Source organism: Nelumbo nucifera, chromosome 3, assembly GCF_055504915.1.
Source record: "Nelumbo nucifera cultivar China Antique chromosome 3, China Antique-T2T, whole genome shotgun sequence".
NCBI lineage: Eukaryota > Viridiplantae > Streptophyta > Magnoliopsida > Proteales > Nelumbonaceae > Nelumbo > Nelumbo nucifera.
In genome coordinates this window covers 110820925-110844498 of record NC_142651.1, presented here as the reverse complement: position 1 = coordinate 110844498, position 23574 = coordinate 110820925, and the positions used below count along the sequence as shown (strand labels likewise).

At 35.6% G+C, this 23574-nt stretch overlaps 1 protein-coding gene and 1 pseudogene across 1 annotated transcript; one reads left to right on the top strand and one right to left on the bottom strand.

The window, feature by feature from the left end:
* Window positions 1-279: 279 nt before the first annotated feature.
* LOC104607189 (agamous-like MADS-box protein AGL80 pseudogene) lies at window positions 280-1352 on the top strand (annotated as a pseudogene).
* Window positions 1353-11340: 9988 nt separating this feature from the next.
* Window positions 11341-23248, bottom strand: LOC104607187 (uncharacterized). Its single transcript, XM_088900436.1, has 7 exons — window positions 23179-23248; window positions 22718-23066; window positions 15503-15700; window positions 14195-14221; window positions 13702-13713; window positions 12619-12737; window positions 11341-11680 (listed from the first exon to the last, which is right to left on the bottom strand). The coding sequence occupies exons 1-7, from the start codon at window positions 23246-23248 to the stop codon at window positions 11565-11567; spliced, it is 891 nt and encodes a 296-aa protein (XP_088756562.1). The 3' UTR covers window positions 11341-11564.
* Between the last annotated feature and the right edge of the window lie 326 nt (window positions 23249-23574).

The following is a 23574-nucleotide window of genomic DNA, read 5'->3' as shown; positions in this document are numbered from 1 at the left end:
TATTAAAATCTAAAGCTAAAGCGCCAGCAACCTCTCTCATCTCCATTGCATCATACATACCATATGCCTTAGGCTGTATTTAGTTGCAATGCAAATAAATTTGCACTGATACAAAATTATGACAGTGCAAATGATTTAAATGTAAATTTTAACCTGTTTTTATTTTAAATTTTAACTTATTTTGTTTGATTGCAATAAAAATTATGTAAATTAAGACATGAACAGAATAAAATAAAATCTAAAACGAAATTAAACGAGAATTCGCATTTTTTACATTTGCACTCCCATATAAAGAGAGAAACAGAGACAAGAGACAGAGACCCTGCAGAATCCAACTCCCACCCCGGCCTCAAATTCCTATTTATCCAATTTTGTTTTCTTCTCTCTAAGGCCCCAAACCATTAACCATGGCGAGAAAGAAGGTTAAGCTTGCACTGATTGCTAACGAATCGGCTAGGAGAACCACTTTCAAGAAAAGGAAGAACGGTTTGATGAAGAAGGTGAGTGAACTTAGCACTCTATGTGGCGTCAGTGCTTGTGCCATCATTTACAGTCCCTATGATAAACAGCCAGACGTTTGGCCCTCTGCATCCGATGCCCAGCGCGTGCTTGCAAGGTTTAAGAACTTGCCTGAGATGGAACAAAGCAAGAAGAAGATGAACCAGGAGGTCTTCCTCAGGCAAAGGATATCCAAATTGAAGGAGCAGCTGAAGCGGCAAGAGAAAGACAATCGAAAACATGAGATGACTATACTTATGTACCAGACCTTAGCAGGTAAGAGCTTGAACGATGTGCTCATCGGGGATTTGAACGATTTAGCATGGTTAGTGGACGAGAAATTGAAAGAAATCCAAGAGAGGATCGAACAGCTTAGGAGAACACCACCCCGTTTTATTGCAGTTGAAGAGAGTAGGTGTGGCGACGACACTGATGTACAAGAAAATAATAAAACAGCCTTAGAGTTCATGGCCATGGACGCACTGCAAGCACAAACATTACCCAGCTGCTGGTTCATGGAAGTTATGAACCCACATGAACATATTATGGGTTCGGGTTCCGGCGGGGATTCGATAGGAGTCGTGCCTTATGACAGTGATGCCACTTACTGGTCAAATGCTTTCTTTCCTTAATTTAATTACAAGGAGTTTTTCTTGGTTTAAAATCTTCTAATTACCAAGTTCAGCTTGTTAAATTGGGTTTCATCACTTATGTTTCATGTAGATAAATAACTCATCCTAAGTAGGTTATTTCCTTATTGCTTTGTTTTAATGTCAATCTATTTAGTCTGCTTTATCTCTAGACTGAGAATGTTTGGGATAATACATATGTTCTGTTTTTACCATTGTTAATTTGTGAACTTGGTTTCTGGAAACCACGCATTTTGTGATGATTCATGGGCTTCATTCCCACCCATTTTACACTTTAAATCCAACTTTCGTTTTCTTGCATTTTTAGATAGTCTTGCAAAGAAAAATCATTACCATTCAAAAAAAAAAAAAAAAGAAAAGAAAAGAAAATCAAGTTGTGTGTATCCCACATAACCATTTTAGAAAATTTTACTTCTTTCCTGCATAACCATGCAAACAGCCTTTAAGAAAATCAAGTTACTCATAAATGGTTTATGTTTCGCACAGCGGACAATCTATACAATTTCTAGAAGAAAATTTGAAAACCCCGTATTTTTTTTGACTCCAACAGCAATTTCATTCAAGAAGAAACAGAATTACATTTCGACTGTGACTATTGTTCTAACTTGTAAGGAAACTAGGAACGGTAGACCAAGTTATAGAGCAATCATGTCTAATACAAAATTGAGCAAACCTATGGGCTGCTCTGTTACAACAGACTCGAGACGTATGATTTAGCACACAAGATGAAAAGTGTGACTGGAGAGAAAATAACTTACCTAGCTACCCTCTCGAACATCAATTGTAACTTAATTGCATCATTTAGATGAATGAGACGTTATACCTAATAAATTTAGTTGCAGCTTGATAAGTTGTTCGCAAACAAATATTACACTGCCAATTCCTTTTAGGCTATGTTTGGTTTGAAGAAAAATGTAGGGAAAGGAAGGAAAAGATAGGAAAACTTTTACAAACCTTATTTTAGTTTCCCTGTCTTTCCCTTCTTTTCCCTACCTTTTCCTTCAAACCAAACATAGCCTTAGGGTTAATATCTTACATAACCCCTGGTTTCACTGAACTACTTAAATACACATTGTAGCTCCTAAAATACTTAATTAGTTGTTCTCCTACTTCTTTTCTCATTTCTAAAACCAATAGATGATTGAGGAAATTAAGCAAAAGTCAAAGTGACCCTGCCTCTATCTCCCACAACACTCATGTTTTTAATCCTGGTGATTTGGAAGATGCCAAGTCCTCTCCCTTACAGACTCAATATAGATGGAGATTGGAGTTTCACGTAATAATCCTGGTGTCTGTGGTCGTAGGGGTGTTTTGAGAAATAATTAGGATTCGCTTTGCTTCGGCTTCCAAAATTTTTACAGACGTGGAACTTCAACCAGAGCTGAGTTCCTTGCTCCTTTTTATGGCCTTAATTTATGTTTCGTTCAAAACATTTTGGAAATTAAGGTGGAGAGCGATAAAAATTATTTAGTTGGCATTTTCATTAATAAGAATCATTTCCCTTGGTAATTCCTTCATATTCACCGACATATTCATGAATAAGAATCATTACCTTATTGATTTACTCACACCTTTTTTTGGTAGGGAATCAATGCTTTGATTTCTTGGCTAACAATGACATTTATAAAAGAAAGATTACATTTTTTTAGTTCTAGCCATGAGGCTCCAAAGAAAATTCTTAATTTTGTTGAGAGAAAACTATATAAGAATTGTAAAGCTGAGAATCAATTAGTTTAGTCTTTCGTATTGTAATGAATTGTTTTCTTCTGTTTTTATTTGTTGTTTTGGGTTGGGTTGAGAGGGAAAAGGATGTATGATTTTCTGTTGGTTTTTGGGGCAAGACAGCTCCTATATTATTGTTCCTTCATTTTGACCATGGTTTTCAAAACCGTACTGGACCGGATGGTCGGATCAGACAGACAAACCGGGAATTGGTCACTTCCATTTTACCTCAGAACTGTTATTTTGCCAAAAACTGTTGATTTGGTCAGTAAATCGCTGATCCAGTCGGTCGAATCATTCAAAACGTCCAACGGTTTGATCGCTTTTTTTGTTTTTAAATTTTTTTTATTTTTTGTTAGAACGGGCCATCCATTCAGTTTGAACGATCGGACCGTTCAACCCGGGAACTGAACCCTGACTGGTTCGTTGTCCAACTCAGTTTTAAAAACCTTGATTTTGACAATTGTCAATAAAAATTTTTAAAAGTGGCTACCCTCCCACTTGGAGTATATTTGGGGGATTTAATAAAATGCCCTTGATTTTTCTTCCAATTCCAAAAAATCCTTAATATGGTTTAGATAGTCGAGTCTTTGTATTTATATACACTTGTAGATCGGTTACAAAGGATGAGATACAATTTGAAATAATTTAAAATAGAGATAAAATACAATAGACGATAAGTAGACCTGTTCATGGGTTGGATAGCCCGACGGGCCCGGCCCGGCCTGGCCCGATCTAAGTCAGGCTTGGACAAGATTTCAGGCCCACGGGCTCAGGCTCAGGCCAGACTTTTTTTCGGACTAGGCTTGGGGTTTCTCAAAAAAGCCCGGCCTGAGTCCAAGCCCAACTTGATAATGTATTATTTTAATAAAAATATATTTTTTATAATAAAAAAACATGTATATAATATATTTTCTTCTCTTTTTTCAGGAAATAATGAGATTTTTCATTATTTTTTTAGGTTTTGTGGTCTTTTAGTATAAATAAAACAACTTTTAATTGAATTAAAAATGAAAAATCATTTTTTTCTAAATTTCTAGTCGGGCTCGGGCTCTGGCTCGGGCCCGAGCTTTGGGCTTTATAGTTGGGCCGGGCTCGGGCTCAAGACCTAGGCCCGATGGTCGGGCCGGGCTCGGGCTCGGGCCTAAACATTTTCTGTTAATGTAGAGACAAAGCCCGGCCCGAACCCGACCCGTGAACAGGTCTAATGATAAGGATTATCAAGTAGAGCCCTTTTATACAAGCAAAGTTTAAAGTATCGAAAATGCAATGTGTATCAGAGAGACAATTTTAAGAGACGTATTGAGATACGCTTAAGATACGTATGGATACGGATGAAAAAATAAGATACACATGAATACACTAAAAAACTCATATAAATCCTTAAAACCTATGCTAATTACAATAAATATGAGTTTTATATCACTATAAATAAGCTATTTAAACATAAAAATCTATATTTCATTAATTTATACAAAGTATGAAATATTGAAACATAATTGGAAATTGTTGAAAAATGATGAAAGAATTAAAATGTTTGTTTACATACTATAGTATTTAAAGAATCAATATAATTTGTATTAATATTTACCATTTTTAGAAAATAGGACCGATTGGTAGGGGTGATCATGAGCCAGGCCAGGCTTTGCACTTATGATAAGGGCTATAGCTTAGGCCTAGGCCTGGCCCAGCCCAAGGTTTTGGGCCTGAAACATAAGCCCTAGCCCATGTCTATAGGGCTCGAGTCAGGTCGGGCCTGATTCTGGTCCAATGTTTTTCATATATATAAAACAATACATATCTATAATATTTTATATTAAATGACATAACATGCATATAAATTTATTTTATACATTATATAATACAAAATATTACATTTATACTACTTTAAAAAGCACGAATGGACTCAATAATATTTCTGGAATTTTCTAAGGACAAATTTACCCCTCTATATTTAAATTTATTGATAAAAAATGAGGGCAAATAGGGTAATCGATTCTTGATATTAAATGAGTTGAAAAGAGGTAACTTTAAAATTTTCAATGCATTCAATTCTCTTTCATTAAATCCAACATTTAAGTTATTAACTTGCACACATATTCATTGAATCCATACTTAATAAGTTTTAAGTCACTTTTGTTTATTCTCATCATTAAGTTCTATTAATTAAATTCATATTTAACAAATTAATAATTCCAATAACATAAAAACTTATACTTTTAAAATCTACCTATCAAAAATAGTATTTTCATCTAGGTGATGGTAAAAAATTAAATCATTTTGGGTCAAATGGGTCAATCTATATTGTCACAATTAAATAATAAAATGAAAAAATATAAATTAAAAAATTGAGAACATTTTTAACATACATATTAAACAATAATAAGTATGATGAATAAGAAGTGTTTTTATTAATGATGGAATTGAATGTAAAATTTAAAACCAATTGGAAATAAAAATATTTTCGTATTCTCCCTCATTAAATCCTATATTTAAGATATATTTTTCTCATCATTAAATTCTTATAATTATATCCACAATATTAATTTTAATAGTATAAAAATAAATAATTTGAAAATTAATTTAAAAACAAAACCATTTTCTTCCCTCCCGGTGGTGGGCAAGCAATTCAACCATTTGGGATCAAATGGATTATTAAATAATGCCATAATTAAATAATAAAAAATTAAAATAAATAACTATGAAATGTAAGAACTATTTTTATTAATATTGAAAATGGAATGCCAAATTTAAAATCTACTTAGAAAGGAAATGATGTCATAGTCAAATAATAAATTTTTTAATAATAGAAAATACAAAGAATCAGAAAAAAAAGGATAGAGAAAATTTTGGGCACATATCTAATGTTATATATTTATAAAGAATAAAATATTGGGTACATCTCTAATATTATGCATTCATTATATTGAATAAAAATAAGTTTTATGTATAAGAAATAATTTTATCAATGATAGAAATGTAATACAAAATTTAAGGTTAACTTAAAAATCAAACTTTTTCTTTTTAGATGGTGAGTTAGTGGTTTGAGTCAAATGATACCATAGACAAACAAAAATTAAGTGTGATAAGTAAAAAATATTTTATATAATATAAATGAAATATATAATTTAAAGGAAAAAAATATAGCCAAAGAAAGTTGTACATTTAAAATTAGGTTGCAGGTTGGTACAAAAACCAACAAAACTCTAACAACCAGCTCTACATTTCAAATTATAAAAACCCCTGCCATGTCATTGAAGGTTTATGTGACTGTTGCAAACATGGGACTCTTGGTCCATTTTGGACACAACAAAAAATCCTATACCGAAAATAGGTTTTCAATTTTTCTCCCACTCCCTCTATTTCTCAATCTCCCTCCCTTCTCTTTTACTCTCATAGTCATCTCTCGATCTCACACTCTCATCTTCAATCTATAACCAAATCAAAACCTCTCCCTATCTCTCTCTCTATCGTTCTCCCTCAATGTCTCTCATTCTTCTCCCTCATTCTCCCTCTTGGTCAATATCTCCTTCTCTCCCAATCTCTATCGTTCTCCAATTGATGTAAATTTTGTAGCCAAGAGAGTTTCTTGTGAATTTTTTATCAAATTGGTGTAATGATTTTTTAATCATACCAAGTTAGTTTCATGTTCTTTTATACGATTTGATTAATACCATGTAAGTGTCTAAGAAAAAAAAAAGAATGAAAGAGGGAGCGGGAGAGAAATTGAGGAAGAACGATAGAAATCAAGGGAGGAGAGATCGACCGAGAATGAGAATGAAAGAGATTGAGGGAGAACGATAGGTAGAAAGAGAGAATGAGAGAAATTGATAAGCTTTTTGTTTTTTCCAACATGGATTAAGAGTCCCATGCTGGCAACAACCACATAAGCCTTTGATGACATGGTGAGGTTTTTATAATTTAAAATGTAAAGCCGTTTGTCAAAGTTTTGTTGGTTTAAGGACCAATTTATATCCTAATTTTAAATGTACAACCAACTCCGACTATAATTTTTCCTAATTTAAAACTAATACAGAAGCAAAGCTATTTTCTTATCGAGATGGTGGGTTAATGATCCAACTTTTCAAAGAAACACATGATGTCATAATTGAATAATAAATATTTAAAAAAACATAGAACATCAAAAATAAAAATGCAATACAAAATATAATAATAATAATAATAATAATAATAATAATAATAATAATAATTGTTATTTGCTACAAGCACTTAAGTTTTTCTTTAATCATATTGTTACTTTTGTTAATTTTCAATTTCTATCTTCACCATGATATATCTAAAATTCAAATAATTAATATAAAGAAATTTTTCTCACGTGCAATGCATGTGCTTAATTACTAGTATAATATAAATTATACATGTCATGCTATAATATTTATATATAAAATATATAACATAATGTAAAATAACTTGTATACATTATACACAAAATGTGTAAGTTTAAATATATGTGGACCAGGCCGGGCTTGAAGTATTAAGCCCAAACCCGCCCTTAAAATTTGTAGGCCTGATGTGGGCCCAAACCTAGGCCAGGCCTAAACACAAAACCTAGGCCCAAGCCCAGAATTTTTGGGCCACGCCGAGCTGAAATGATCACCCTACCGATTGGCCTATTGGACCGGTTAGACCATGACTAGATTGGGTTAAAAATTTGCCAAAATTACCAACTCAACTAGTCAAACTCGAAAATCCTGATTATTTTCGGTTCAAAATTGATTCCACCCAACCCTGAATCGATTCAGACCCGAGCTTTATATAATATACATAATATGTATAATATTTAATATATATTAAACATATTTATTTATTATAATCAAGTCCGTCAGATCAGACCCGATTGTCCTAAGAATTAATCGGTTTGGTTCCAGGTTCATTTTGAGTTGATTCCGATTCTAGCTGATGCTGGCCTAGACCTGACCCGTTGACAGTCCTACGCATAGAAACCTAAATAATATCAGAAGTGGTAAAAGCAAGAGACCGATATTCTTGGACAGTGCTAGAATAGAAAATAATTTACTATTTCTTCGAACTCCAAGCAATTAGATTATGCCAAAGATGAATGTAAGAACCACTTGGAGATTTTATATCAACGGGTCAAGTTGCCCAATCGGCATCAAAAAAATGCCTCAAGAGTGTGAGGAGAGTCGCAAGAAAAGAATAGACACAGACCAATTGTCCCTTTGAGAAAACGCAATATAAGTTTAACGGTGGACCAATGGACATCAATTGGGGACTTCATAAATTGACCGACCTTGTTAATGGCAAATAAAATCTCAGGCCAAGTCAAGATAGCTTATTGTAGTGCACCTATTGTGCTACGATAAAGAGTGGAATCAGAAAAGAAGGTACTAGAGGTGGCATCCAACCTAGTAGAAGCCGACATGGGTGTTGGAGCAAGTTTGATATCCTGTAACTTGCAACGATGAAGGTCTTGAATATACTTATGTTGGGGACTTTGGGAGATTTGCACACCAGAACCAGAAGTAGCGCTTCGAAGTTCAAGCCTAAGAAAATAGTGAGCCGGTCCAAGGTCACGTAATGCAAAGTGAACCATGCTATGTCTGCTTAAGCCCATATAGAGAAGAGAGACGGGTCAACATGTGAAGAAAAGAGAGACGGGTCAACATGCTAATATACGAGTAATATGAACATCCGCTTGAAGAAGAGGGACGGGCCAACATGTGAAGCAACAAAGTGAAGCTGAAGGACATGATCACGGAGACAGTGGAACCATTCTATGTCTGCTTAAAGCCCATATATAGATTCTTGAACCTTATAAACATACTAAGGAAAAACAAGGATAAATAAAACCAATTGGTTGCTTCATATAAACATCTTTATCGATAAACCCATGAAAAAAGGCTTACTCACATCAAGTTGATGTATATGCTAGCCAAAAGAAATAGCCAAAGCTAGTAGGGTATGAAATGATAGTGGGTTTCACAACTAGACTAAATGTCTCATCAAAATCAATATTGGCTGGCCTCTTGAATGTTACCCTTTGCAACAAGTGAGGGCTTTGTATTAATCAGCCATAATAAGCACCCAACGTGGATCAGCCATAATAAGCACCCAGTGGAGGAACAAGTGACCAATTTTTATTGTGCACGAGGATTTTGTATTAATCAGCCATAATAAGAACCCAACGTGGATCCTTTTGAACCTATTTCTAACAAGTAGGTTCAATCTCTAGAAGTGTACTAACATGAAGTGCATATTTGGATTTAGTTTAACAATCCCATACTGAAAACGAGTAGTCATACGCCAACAGGGTTATGCAAGCTCTGGAGAAGGCTCAGATGGCTAAGAGGGCAATGAAAAAGTCAGCACAAGTATGCAATAATGGGGTCAAGCCAATAGTAGTTGTCATAGGGAAAGAGATCACCGACGGTGGACCAACAATTGGAGATAGAGAACAAGTAGATGACGAGGTGATTCGGCCAAGGCAAAACAATGAGATTCATTGAACACTACATGCATCAAAACAAAGATACAGCTAGAAGACTTGTCAAGACATAACACCCTTTGTGACAGAACATAATCAAGAAACACAATTTCTGGATCAAAAATCCAATTTGTGTGACTTGTAAGGGTAGAGAAAATATGATGACACAAAGGAGAGGTAAAATTCTCTCAACTCTCCCAAGAATTTGGCAGATCTTTAAACCCATGCCCTGAGTCAACCACTTGAATTTTTTCTTTTCATTGTTGTAAGCCCAAAGACCATCCTGCTTCTCGTTCAGCCAGCCCAACCAGTTTAGAGTTCCCTTCTATTATCAGTTTATTAATGCTCGGCTCCTTAGCTCTTTGAAGTTTGAACTCCTTCCAAAACTGCAAGTATCTCAACCCTAAGGGAGTCACCAACTCCAATAGGGCTGAAAATAAGGCAATTATGTTCCCTTTTTCATCCCTTATCACTCCCCCAATGCCCCAAGGTTCTGGATTTCCAGCACTGTTTCCATCAAAGTTAAACTTGAGAAAACCATTAAGGGGAGGACACCAGGATAGGACTGAGGATTCCTTGATCGGGGGCTGAAGAAGCAATGCCGTCCAACTTCTTAGCATATCAACCATTGAAAAGTCCTTAAATGTTTCCAAAGTTTTCAGGCAATGCACCACTCTAGAGAAAATCACCTCCAAGATAGTTTCTTTGCTTCTGTCCTTTGCTGGAAAAATCCATGAATTCCTTTCCTCCCACATTGTCCAAACAATGACAGCCCTTCCTAGGCTAGCAGAAAAAGGTATTGGAAAACAAGCTTTGCACATTTGGTGGAAGAACCCATCTACACCCAAACAAAGAGAAACCATTCCCAAATATCTTTCACAAAAGTACAAGTAATTAGTAAGTGATAGCAATTCTCACCATTGGCCTTACAAAGGATACACCATTGAGGGGATAAGTAGCTTTTAGGTCTTTTTCTTTGAAGAAAATCACATGTGTTGATTCTTTTTAGAAAAACCTCCCAACAGAAGCTCCTAACCCTTAGTGGAATAGGCCTACCCCACATTTCCTCTGTGGGAAATGGCAACACCCCGTGGTCATCCAACTGGGTTAAGGCTTTAAAATAGGAAGCACAACAGAATGAACAAGAGGGAGAGAGGGTCAAATCCTTTTATCAGGCTTAGTAGGATTCAGGAAAATCCCATCAGGGTCCCCAACAGCCCATCTGAATCCCAAATCCCAACCAAACCTACCAGTGGAATTTGACAGTATCAAAAAACAAATAGGCACATTCTCATAATTGGAGAAAGCAAATAAGGGAACTAATCTTTCGAAGGAAAATCCCCAATCCAAGTCTGTCCCAAAAGTTGATTCGGTTGCCAGAATGTAAATTATACCTGATCCACGGCAAGAACAAAGGAACAGAAGCTTGGATGGCTTTCCAAGGTGATGCTCTTGTAATCCTAGCCTGAGTTCCATCAACCCATCCATTCACTGCAAGCCTGTAAATGCTCACCACCACTTACACCAATAACTTTCCTTCCTCTGCATGTAATTTCCAGAGCCATTTCACCAATAATGCCAAATTCCTTTTCTGGATTTTAGCCCAAGTGGTATCCCTATCACATAAGACTCCAAATGCACCCAACCATTTCACCTATCTAACTCCCACTCTAATTCTTTGGGTGACATGACTGACATCTTCTCCAATCCCTCCCCTTTTGAATATAAATAATTATTTATTCATCCACTGTAGATCTGAAATGTGTAGTGAATAATAATACACAGAATTATCTTCATTAAAAAGAAAAAACACAAAATTGTCTATGATACATTTATACCCGAATCCATAGATACCTGTACAAGGGTGCCATACCATGTGGAAAACTTTAATTTTTAGGGCAAATTTCATCATATCCAATACCATATTCAGCTGTGTGGCCTTGTTGTATCTGGGTAGCATATATGATTGTATCATTTTCACTTAACTATGGCACTTCAAATAAATGGAGAATGATCTGACTAATGTCATTGACTAAAAGAACAGTACATAAATAAACGCCTTAAAAAAAACCTCGTTTTTCATTAACTTACAAAACTATCCAGAAAATCAAGAAATATTTAAGTGACTGGTTACTCACATGTTTAATAACAATCCATATCTCACAACCTTCATGCTTGACACATCACACAAACGAAGCAGCAGTGCAGTACAAAAAATTTAATTTCTTTCATCCTTTAAATTGCCATTCCCGGCGACACATGGGGCAATGGGCTTGAGAAGTTTGAGAGTTCACCCATTTCAAGATGCAATGGAGATGGAACGAGTGATTGCATGCACCCCAAACTGCAAAAGAACAAGATTAATTCAAATACTAGGCTTATATACCCCACTATGGTACATTTGTCTAAATTAGTGAATGCTGCATTAAAAAAAGAAAAAAAAAAGACAATGAAAGGATGAAAGAAAGGAAAACAAAAGAGAAAGAAAGAAGAAAGAAAAACAGAGAGATGGAAATTATAAATAAGAAAATAGAAAGAGTAAAATTGCGCAAAAGGATCAATAGTTAAATCGTAATCAATAATTCATTGAATAGTGAATCATATCATAAATCATAAGATTTTAACAACTGACTCAAACATTTCAGTAAAAGAAATGTTTTTATCATAGCAGCATAGCACAATCACCATAAACTGAGATCAACCAATTAGAACCCTCTAGCAGAATCAAATACAGCATAACCATCACAAACTGAAATCATCCAATTAGCACCTACAAGAAAAATCAATTATATTTTCAACCTGCAAAAACAACTAATTTACAACAGCACTTGAGAACCCAAATGCATCCCTTAAAGGTTATCTCCTGAAATCTTACAACCAACATAAATCCTAGTACAAAGAGAGCATGCAGTTAAAATGTTAAAATCCAACATATCATGACAAAGAATTTTGAGCAAGTTATCATGTCTCTCCAATTTAGGTGGCTCTGAAAAACCTTGTAACATTATTGCCATTCAATCAACTCCTAAAGTTACGAGATGGAATGGTGTATAAAATTTACAACACAATGTGGTATGATCTATCATCTGAGTGTGTAAAGTTAGAATGCAGGAGTTATGATATTTGCACCAGTAAGGGAATTGCTTCAACCCAGATTATTCATCAAATAATGTTTGCTAGTTAATTGGAAATTATTAAGCATGACATTATTATATTCAAGCTTAATAGTCTAACAAAGTCAAAACAATGAAGTTTGTGAGGGTAACAGTAACATGAACTTACTTAAAGGGCAATCATCCCCTGGGAGTTTACAATCAGGACAACAACCATCAAAAGCCATCCTACAGATCCCACATGTTTCATCTTGGGCGTCCCATGTCCAAGATGCTATGGCATGCCACCTGCAATTTAAATGGAAAATGTAAAAAAGAAAGGATAACTATAGCATTCTATGATATTAAGAAGGCAAATAATGATAATGGAATGTAACATAATAATGGAGTTAAATAAGTAATCAGTTAAAAAATTAGAAAAACAGAAGAAAACTCATCAACAATTGAAGTTTAAAGGTTTTAATAAAAGAAAGGATTATACTAGCCTGTGATCTGAGGTCATACTTCATAAAGTAGGATCCAGGGTCATAAAGTGGCATGCAGCATGCATACCAATACAAGGGGGTTGCATGGTCACAATTCATTCCCATAGCATGTGATTTCCATATACTAGCATTTGCCTAAAAGAAATTTGTGTATCCTAGGACTGCAAATAATCTCCTCGGGTCCAAATTCAAACTTAAATCTATAGGGCTAAAGAGATCCAAATTTAATCTGCTATAATTGGATCAAATATGGACCACCCCAATTTGATCCAATTAAAAAAAATAAGCTAATATGTATCTAAAGGTAAGTTTGGACATTGCATGTTTACTAAAGAGTGATAGGTTCAAGACTCAGAAGTTAAATTTTCTAAGTCATTTTACTCATGAATCATGATATACAATCTCAAACTCATTTCTAGTTCATTTTGATTATATCCAGTCTACCCCTTCCCAATAACCCAGACCGCTGGAACCAACATTGCGTAATGGCCTTTGTTCATATTTTGATTATATTTAGATCAATTTATCAACAATATACAACATCCGAATCAGATCTAAGTCAGCTCCGAATAAAATGGATAAGAATTTATTCAAATCTAACCATTAACAAATCAAACTTAGACCCAAGTATATCATATTTGAATCTGATAGGTTTACATCCCCTATTATATCCTACGAAAATTGTGATTACAGCTTGGACTTTATTCTGAGGAATCTGCGTGTGTGTATGTATTATGCAAGTTAATTAAGAGATAGAGAATACATACTCTGATAAAAGTCCACCAAGATGTCATAGAAGAATAGGTTAAGGATCAAGTGTTGTACATATGAAAATATCTAAACAGTGAACAAGAATTCCAACAATCTTAGCAACATCCCTCCTATTTAATCACATTATCTCGATTTTTAAGAGAAATAACATAATAATTAAATAAACTGAAGCAACAAAGCTTTAATCAAAACATTAACTGGGCATTTATAAACCGTGCAGAACGAAATCTTCTCGATTTAAATTTCCTTGGCATTCGGAAAAATAAATTCATCATATAAGGCTGATTCATATGAATGTTAATTTCTCAGCAATGTTTTCATTTCTCAAAATATTGAAATAATATGTTTCTACTTCTATGTATACATCCAGTTGGAAGGACGAATTTATAATTCCCAATGTTAACAAATTAAGTAAATCAAATAATTTCGAATTTTCAAACGCATCTTGAGCAATTTTTGGAAAGCTATAGAAATTTTTGGAAAGGATACGGAGTATCTTCACTTTCATTCTTCCCCCTGTAAAAACAGAAATAAGTGCCTTAGAACATTTACAATCCATCTATCCACCAAATACATACATCACATATAAAACGGAGAAGGAAACTCTTTCAACAAAAAGGAAAAGAAAAGAGAAAAGAAGATGAAAATAGAGATACAAGTAAATTTGCTTGAAGTTGAAGGGCGGAGACTGGTTTTGAAACAGAGATACAAGTAAATTCTTCCCCCTGAAGCTTATCCAATCCAACGGTCTTTTTTTTATGTATTAGGGTTTGAGACTGGTCTTGGGCGGAGAGCCTAGTAAATTTACTTGAAGTTGAAACTTTAAATAAAAGTAATTGAGTGGCAAGAGAGAGAGAGAGAGAGAGAGAGAGGCTGAATAGAAGGAAACAACCGAACTACACAGTTCAGCTGCGTTCAGGTGCAACTTTGGCGGATCCAACCCGATCCCGAACCGATCCAATCCGCTATTTTATATGCACTGGGCTTAAATTTTCGGTCCAAAGTTCGGATTTTTTAAATTTTATTAGGCTCGAGCCTAGACTTTAGGTAGCCTGAATCAATTATTGTTTATTAAAATCATTCATTTATTTTTGAATTGTTTTGTCAGACATTCCTCCTTCTCACTCTAATTTGCAACAAAACCGAATATCCCCTGGCCTACTGTATTCCCCTAATCACCAACTCCTCTTTTCCTCCTTACGTTTTGTTTTTGATTTAAATCTTATCTTCAGCTGCAGCTGCAGTCTTCACACTTTTTTTTTACAAAAACTTAAATCAGCTAAGCTATCCGATTCTAATGTCAAGCGACAACCCTTGGCATAGGAAAAAAAAAAGAAAAGAAAAACCGAACTGATTAGAAACCAGTGAAACCAATTCAGTCTCACAAAGTGCAGGGCAATTTACAGATCAATAAATCAAGAGGCAGAAACACTAGAAATTGATCCTAATTTCATCCATCTTTCATCCCCACCAGAAGCTTAATTACCAAAAACAGAATGAAAAAAAAAAAACAGATCAAATTAACCAATTAACCAATGACCATGCCCTCAGTTATATGCATCAGAAAAAGCATTCACAGGAAAAAACTAAAAATAAGAGATCTATGTGTGAATCACAGCGGCAAGATAAACGATAGGGATCGGATTGGCGTCTAGAGTTCACAGGAGATGATTCAGAGGAATCTCATTACCAGCTCCAACCCGAGAAGAGCCAAAACAGAGAAATAAAAGGAAATGGAAACAAATAAAAAAGCGAAATGTAGAGGAGATGAAAACAGGAGATGAAAACAGAACTTACCAGACCTGAGAACGATTGATGAACAGGGTAGATTCGGACGGTTCCGGTCTAGCTTCTTGCCTTCGATCTGCTACAACGACTGGTGCTTGCGGTTGGAACTCAACGAAATGGACGATGCTTAGTTGCAGACTCCGAACGACGTTGGAAATGTTCAACCGACGAAGAACAATGGAGAGAGGGAAGGGAAGCGGTGGTCGACTGGGCAATATGGATGGGGTAATGGAGAGAGGGAGAGAGGAGAACGGGTAAAGAGGGAGAGAGAAAGAAAAAAAAAACGAGAGAGAATGTGAGATAGAGAAGAGATAGGAAGAAGTTCACCGCCGCCGGAAGTTACAGCGGTAGCGGTAATCTCGTAGCACTCGAATAGGGTGGGTGAGATTGAGAGGAAAGAGAGATTGGGGAGAAAATAAAAAAAATAAAGAAAAACGGAGTAGAGAGAGAGGAACGAAGGGGAGAGGAGCCAGAGATGAAGGGGCAACGCAGCTGCTGTTCGCCGGATAGAAGACGATGAACAGTACAAAAAGCCGAGTTCGGTTCAATGGGGAGAGAAGAGAGAGCGATGCGGTGAGGACAGAGAAATCAGTGAGGGAGAGTGTGAAATGAGAGAAAAGCCGAACCGCCGCTAACAAGAGTTGCAGCGGCGATGGCAGAGAAGAAACAAAAAAAATCAGGGGAGAACTGGGGAGAGGAAGAAGAGAGAGAAGGGAGAGAAAAGAGAAGAAGAGAGTGAAAAATGAGGGGCCGGAGGTGGACGGGGATTACCAGCGCTGTGTCGAGAGCTCCTTCTCGCCGTTCTGCCTTTCGGGTTCGATGGGAGAAGCCAATGAATAGTGGACCACGGCAAATGGAGAAAGTAAATTTATACGGGGAGATAAAAGGGTATTTTCGTAAATTTTTGGAAGTTGGCATTTTGGTAATTTTGAGATATTTGGGCGAAACCGGGTTTACGGGGTCAAATCGGGATTTTGGTTTAATAGTGGAGATTTTTGGGGTCAAATCGGGATTCTGGTTTAATGGTAGGGATTTTTGGGTCAAAGGGTTCTGACCGGAAAGAGGGTTTTGTGTGTGTGGGGCAAAGAGATTGGCCAAAACGGAATTTTTCCATATGGATGAGTAAACAGGGGTATTTTTGGTTAAAATTTCACAAGATAGGGTTTTTGAGGACTCTCGGTTGATTGATAGGTTAGATTGGCAGAACTAGGCCTAGATCGGGCAGATCTAGAAGGGTACCAATTTAAACAATTTGGGCCTTCGAAATGGATTCTAGGTGCGATGAAGGGGCAAACAAAGATATTTTTAGTTGAAATTTTATAGGATAGGGTTTTGAGCACTCTAGGTTGAACAATGGGGTCAGATTGACCAAATTGGACCCAAATCAAACAAATTTGGGATTCAGTCAATCTAGAGCCTTAAAAATGGAATCTTTATAGATGTAAGGGTAAATGAGGGTGGTCTTGGTTGTAATTTTTTAGGGTGAGGTTTATATGCATTTTGGATTAACTGGTGGGGTCAAATTAGTCTAACTGGACCTGGATCATATAAATTTGTAACTCAGTCAATTTAGAGTCATAAAATAGAATCTTTTTAGATGGAAGGGCAGACAAAGGTAATTTTGGTTGAAATTTGATGGATAGGGTAGGCATTTGGAGAGGGTGTCCAGATTGAGGGAATTTGGGTTCATAAGAGGGTTTATAACGGAATCTTGACTCATTGGAGGGGTAAATAGGGGAATTTTTTGTCAAAACTTTATGGACTTTGTTCTGTCTAAGGCTCAATCGTATGGTCTGATTGACACAAATGTGTTAGATCAAATGGGATATGGGTTCTAGGTGTTTTAGGCTAACGAAAAGGGGTCAAAATGGAATCTTTTTTATGAGAGGCTAAATGAAGGAATTTTCAGCCGAAATTTAATGGTAAGGTATTTTAGGATGTCTTGAGTCTAATGGTGATGTTTGGTCTAAGGGTCAAAGTGTAGACGGGGGTTGATCAGGGCCATTGGATTAGTATTGAGTAGATTTAACGGTGGATTTGAGGGCTCAAAGGTTGAAATTTGGGTTCTTTGGGTTTTTTGGCATTTTCGGAGTGATCGGAATGGTCTGATCGAGCGTTCAGTGTAAATTAGGGGTTTAAGTGGCAGACCAATCAAAAATCGGGTGTTAACAACTCCCCCCTTTGTTGTAAGGTAGGAAACTACGAAACAACAAAGACTAAAAAGAAGCACATAGATTTTTGCAAAGGGTAAGCTTGGAAGAGGGGCTAGACGAGGAAGGAGGATTAAGGCGAAGAAAAAAAGCTTCCGTGCAACATTGTTTCATCATGTATAGACCATTTTATTCTTCGCAAAGTGACACCTCTTAAGTATCAAAAACCTTCGGAATAAGGGCACATTTACCGTAAAAGAAAAATATTCCATTATAAATACCATTACCTACTTGAATGATCAGTTAATCATTTCAAAACATTAGCTTTCAAATGCACCATCTATGAAAAATATATACACAAAAGGGAATCAAGCACCATTAAATATATCACCTTGAACCATCTTTACTGTTGCACAAAGACTAGAATAGCTATTCACAAGTGTCCCAAACACTTGCTAATTTATTAACCATATCTCTTGATCTAATTTAGTGGGATGATCACACAAGGTGTGTCAAATCTACCATGCATTATCCTCCTTACCAGTCATTCAGTTAGTAACAATCTTTAAATCTTCAACTTCTGATCTTTGTAAATAGAGTATACATGAGTCTCAAACCCTACAGCAAAGCTAAAATTTCCTATCTAACTTTAGTAGGTTTTTTGGTAGATTTTGCACAAAAAAACAAAAAAAAAAAGATGTTTATGTGTAGAAACCTAGGAAATTCTAGGTGGAGTTTTGCAAACCTGTCAAAGGATGGTTAGGAGGTTAAATATAAGGGGGGGAGGGGGTTGATCAAAAAATATGGGTGGGGGGGGGATGGGGAATGTTGGGTAGGTTTTTGGAAATGGATGTAAGAAAATACATGGATTAGCTATCTGTGCTCTAATCATGTTGAATGGTGGTATTTTGTCTGGTCATTGTTTAGTAATCAATGTTGGAGTTAGCTTAAATGGCAAGAGATAAAGAAAGAAGAGAAAAGATCCTGAATCTGGGCACCAAATATTACTGTACGTTTTGATGGAAATCCTCAAAATTAACTCAAAACATAATGATTGATCTCTTTATCTTACGGACATGTTTATAGATTGTAGGGATTGGTCATTTGTACTAAAACTAAAACAGCAGAAAATTTCAGATTTATTGTTCAGATAACCTAATTTAAAGTAAGTATAATAACTCCTAATCTACTTACGAATTAATGACTGAAATTATAAGCACTAGTACATAACTGTGTTATAAATAGACAAATCAATCTACTATGTTGGGCCCACTTACAACTTGGTAGGAATTGCCAAAATGCCCAAGAAATTTTCGTCACCATAAGAAATTAGGATTTATTGTGTGCAACCCTATCATTTCTGCCTTTCAACTATCAAAATAAAATTTCATGTTCTTCATATACACTTATTATCTTTATGCTGTCTTCATCATTTATTTATTTATCAATAGTAAAAATGGTATATTTATTAACATACAAGAAGAGTGAGAGACTGCTATTTCATAACCTACAGTTTGACTTCAAGCATGCACGGGCTCTGCTATTTCAAAATATATTTCCAAAGTCCTCCAATAACATTAACATCTTTCAAACACAGTTGCATGCATAGGCTCTGCTATTTCATAACAACACAAGAATGTTGTTTGATAGCACAGGAATGCATGCCAAGTGCCCATTTCAAGAAGGTAAATCTTGATTGACAATGACCAATGTGTGATGTGTGGGATAGCAGTGGATTCTGCCATTCACTTTTAGTCCATTGCAAGGTGGGCCAATACAATTTGGAGGGCGTTCACAGGTTTCTTTGGGGTTGGTGGTTGTTTTCCAGCTACTATGGAATCTCTAATGCAATGTTGGAATTTAAAAAAGTTTTTTCTAAGAAAGGGAAAATACAATCTCTAATGCAATGTTTTCCAGCTACTGTCTGGTTTTGGGTGACCCTTCTCTCTCAGTTTCTACACTGGAAACTTTTAGAACATGATCTGCTATGTGGCCAAATTTATAGTGAAATCAATTGGTTTACTTTTTTGCAATTTCATTTTCAGGGAGAGTTTGCAGAAGTTGTAGAAAGGTAATCTGATTGGATTGTTGACAATAGAATGGAGACTAATTATTTCTTAGACCCACATAAGAAATACCTAAGTTCCTTAGAAACTGTCCAGACCTGATAAAGTTTGATAATTCTTCCAAGTCAATACCATATGGCCTACTAAGAAGTCAAACTCACTTCAGAAATATTAAATTCAATAAAACCAATCAAGGTGCCCAGAATATAGTGTAAGTCGTGGAAAATCATGTCATTCAAGTAACTCCCATTTATTCTATGGTAGAAATATCCAAGGATGTATAAAGAGGTAAAAACGAATTGCTCAAGCTGAAACTTTGTGAGCCTGTATACTTAGTTATTAACTTGAACATGATTACCAATTCTGCAAAAGTCTATCAAGACTTCTCATAGACAAACCGAGTGATTTTGATGAATTACAAGTGCCCACAATAATCAGTTCTGATGGAAAAGATGCCCAAGAAAATGGAAGGTAATTCAAGTCTCAATTTAGTAACTCACAATGTAATTATGCAGCAGAGTTTTGTATCTCTTCACTGATAGGGATCAGGATCTGACTCAGCTTTACTTGGAACTCTTGATATGCGTTGCACAAGACCTAACAAATTGGGTGGTCAAGAAATTGAGTTCATTTAAACATTTTAGAGGCTGTTTTAAAAATAACTCCAGATTCTAAAGCATCTCTTCATTGTTCTAGATATTCTTTTTTTATTAGAACAGAATGAAATATCACATGATTACAGACTAGGATCATTTCCTGAACATGTTCTTCTGACTTAATAAAAAATTGATTGAAAATATATAATATCAGCCCAATAGTGAATAACTATGGGTGTATGGTGGATTTGTTTGGATGGGCTGGGAGGGTTGAGGAAGCTTATGAGATTATTAAGAAAATGCCATGAAGTCCCAATTCGGTTACAATATAAGTTCTCTCAAATACACTAAAATGACCTTCTCAAGCTACTTTCAACTGTCATTCTCTGAAAACATTTTTTTTTCCAGAACAGTACAAGGTTAAAACCATATCAAAATATATAAGAAGGTTGTTTATGTTTCAATGCCTTCCATTAAAGAGAAAGCTGCCAAGAACAACCATTCTCATTTTGGAATCCACTGTAGTAAATCAAAAACATCTATTTAGTCAAAATATCTGCTTTATCAGAATTAGAAAACCTTTCCCTTTTCATAAGAGAATTTGGTTTGACTATGGGTAGCTTCATATAGCATGGCATCCATTAACTTAAAATGATTTATGCCTTCAACAATGAAGCTTTCAATATACATGTTAACCCATTTTCACCCAAAAAGTTGAAAGAGTTAAGCTTCTTCATTCATTCTCAGATCAACATCTATGAGCACAATTTGATACTAATGCAGATTAAGTTAGATCAACCCAAACAGATCGTGAAAATCTCCATTTTAGAATATCCAAAAGCCTTTATAAATTAAGCATGTTCCTTTTCAAACTAAACTGACAAAATCTAAAAATTGTGCACAAAAAATTGCAAACTTCTGAAAATCCAATAATAGATTATTTGTTGACATGAATTTTCAAGGTTTCATTAGTAAATTATAGAATGATAAGCTTAGAACATTAACCAGTTTCTGCATAAATGAAGACATATTCTTTATTTTCTCTTCTATATACCGTCTACTTAATCATAAAAGAGAATAAAAAATTTAGGAAAAAATAATAAACATGTTTTACTGTAAGAATATGTAATAAACAAAATACAAGAACATATTAGGAAATCTAATCATACAAAAAAGTAAAATTAAATGGAGTATATCTACAATCTAGAGAGAAAGAGACGTGTAGTTCCTAATTTGGGATTTAGGAGGACCCACATACGGGTGTCAATTGGACTGGATTTGGTCCTATCCGATCCAGTCCAATGTGGACCAGGTCCAATTCAATCCAATGAATGTTTTAGATCAATTTGGAGAGGTCCAATTCAATGTCTGGACCGTCCAATCTGTTCAAATTCATTTTGATTTAGATTGGTTTCAACCCAAACCCGGTTAATTCACACATATATTCTTATCTTATATGAATGGATCAGATATTGGCTTAATCCAACCCATTCCAATATAAATTTATTACAGATGGACCAGGTCCAATCCAATCTAATAAATATTTTGGACTGGATTGGTCCAATCCAATATATCTTGTTGGTCCGTTCAATCCGTCCAAATTAATTTTGGACCGGACAGGGCCCAATCCAAAACCGGTCCATTGACACCCTTAGACCCACGAACTGCGGTTTCTCTAACTTAGTCAACCCTTTGCATTCGCAAGTAAGTCCAGCATTCGCAAGCAGGTCCATATCAACCAAACAAATTAAAAGGATGGATTAGAAATTACCTTAAGTGGTATATTGAAGAAGAATAAGAAACCTAATTGTCATTGGACTTTGGTAATAGTGTCAAAGGCAATAGAACCCCTATTGATGCTGGTTGGTGCTATTCGGTGGAACGCTGAGACAAACTCCACCGGTCATTGACAGTAGAAAAGTGAGAGAGGGAGAGAGAAAGAAAGGGAAAATAGAGAGAGCAAGATTACCTATTGACGCCGGTGTAGTTGGATGTCATCCGGTGGTCAGAGGTCGGCTCCAAGAGAGAGAGAGAAAGGGCAGGAAAATAATGGAAAAAGGAAATAGGAGGGAAGAACCTTAATTCGCGCCTTATGTATTAGTGGTAGTCCCTATACTCTATAGCGGCAGTCATGTAAAACTGCCGCTATAGAATAAAATTTAGCCCCTTTCTAGATTGCCGGCTTTTAACCCTTCTAAAATTAGCGGCATTCGGCTTTTAGTCCCTTCCTAAACTGCCACTATTTCTCGAGCATCCTGTAGTAGGCAGATTACATCATGAGCAACCTTAGAAGTAAGTTTAGGAGACAGGTGACCCGATAGATGATGCTAGAGATCCATGCTAACTCTCTCACCAACACAAGCAATAGGAGAGCTATCTTTATCTTCGATAAAAGGAAATCGAAGTTCATACATCCCATTTTTATTCAGACCCTGTAGTAGGGTCTTTTTAGTGCTCAGATCCTTCACAAGGAACTTAGATGGGTGAAACTTAACATAACAGTTGTTATCAAAAGAGAATTCAGCAACAAAGAGAAGATTTAATTGAAAATCATTTAGATATAATGGCCTAGAAGAACCAGGAATAATAGAAAAGCTAGAATGCATAATGGACAAACTTGAACCATTGCTAATAGTCACTCTGTTCGTACCATCATAGGAATTTCGAAGTTGAATCTTGTTTAACACAGATGTCAAATGACGTGTAGTGCCAGAATCTAAAAACAATGCATCAATAGAAGTGGCACTTGAAGCAACATAAGCTGAAGGTTGTGAAGATGATTAGCAAGATTTCAGAGTCGAGTAATGTCAGGAGCTTATGGTAATACTTAGCAAAATGTTTCTTCCCTCCACAAATTTGGCAAGGATTTTTACTGTACTTGAAAGGCCTGGTAGAGCCAATATCACGAGTTGAAGGCTTGTTGTCATGATTTTTGGATGCCATCTTTGCAAGGGGTCAGTCTATGAGAATAGAATTAATGGTGAGATTGAGATAAATTAATAATTTTCAAAAATAAGCAACATACCTTGTAAGGTAGCATAAGAAAGATCATCATCATTCGTGTGCTAACAACCGTAATCAAGGCATCATATTCAGCACTAAGGCCATGGATTGCATGGTTAATGAGTTGGGAAATTGGTGAGAGTTCACCAATGGCTGCAAGCTTTATCAGCACAGTGTTTTATCTTCTACAAATAATCAAGAATTTGACATATTGTTCTTTCTAAGGTTTCCAAGCTCATTTTGCAGATGAACAGCACTAGTAGTAC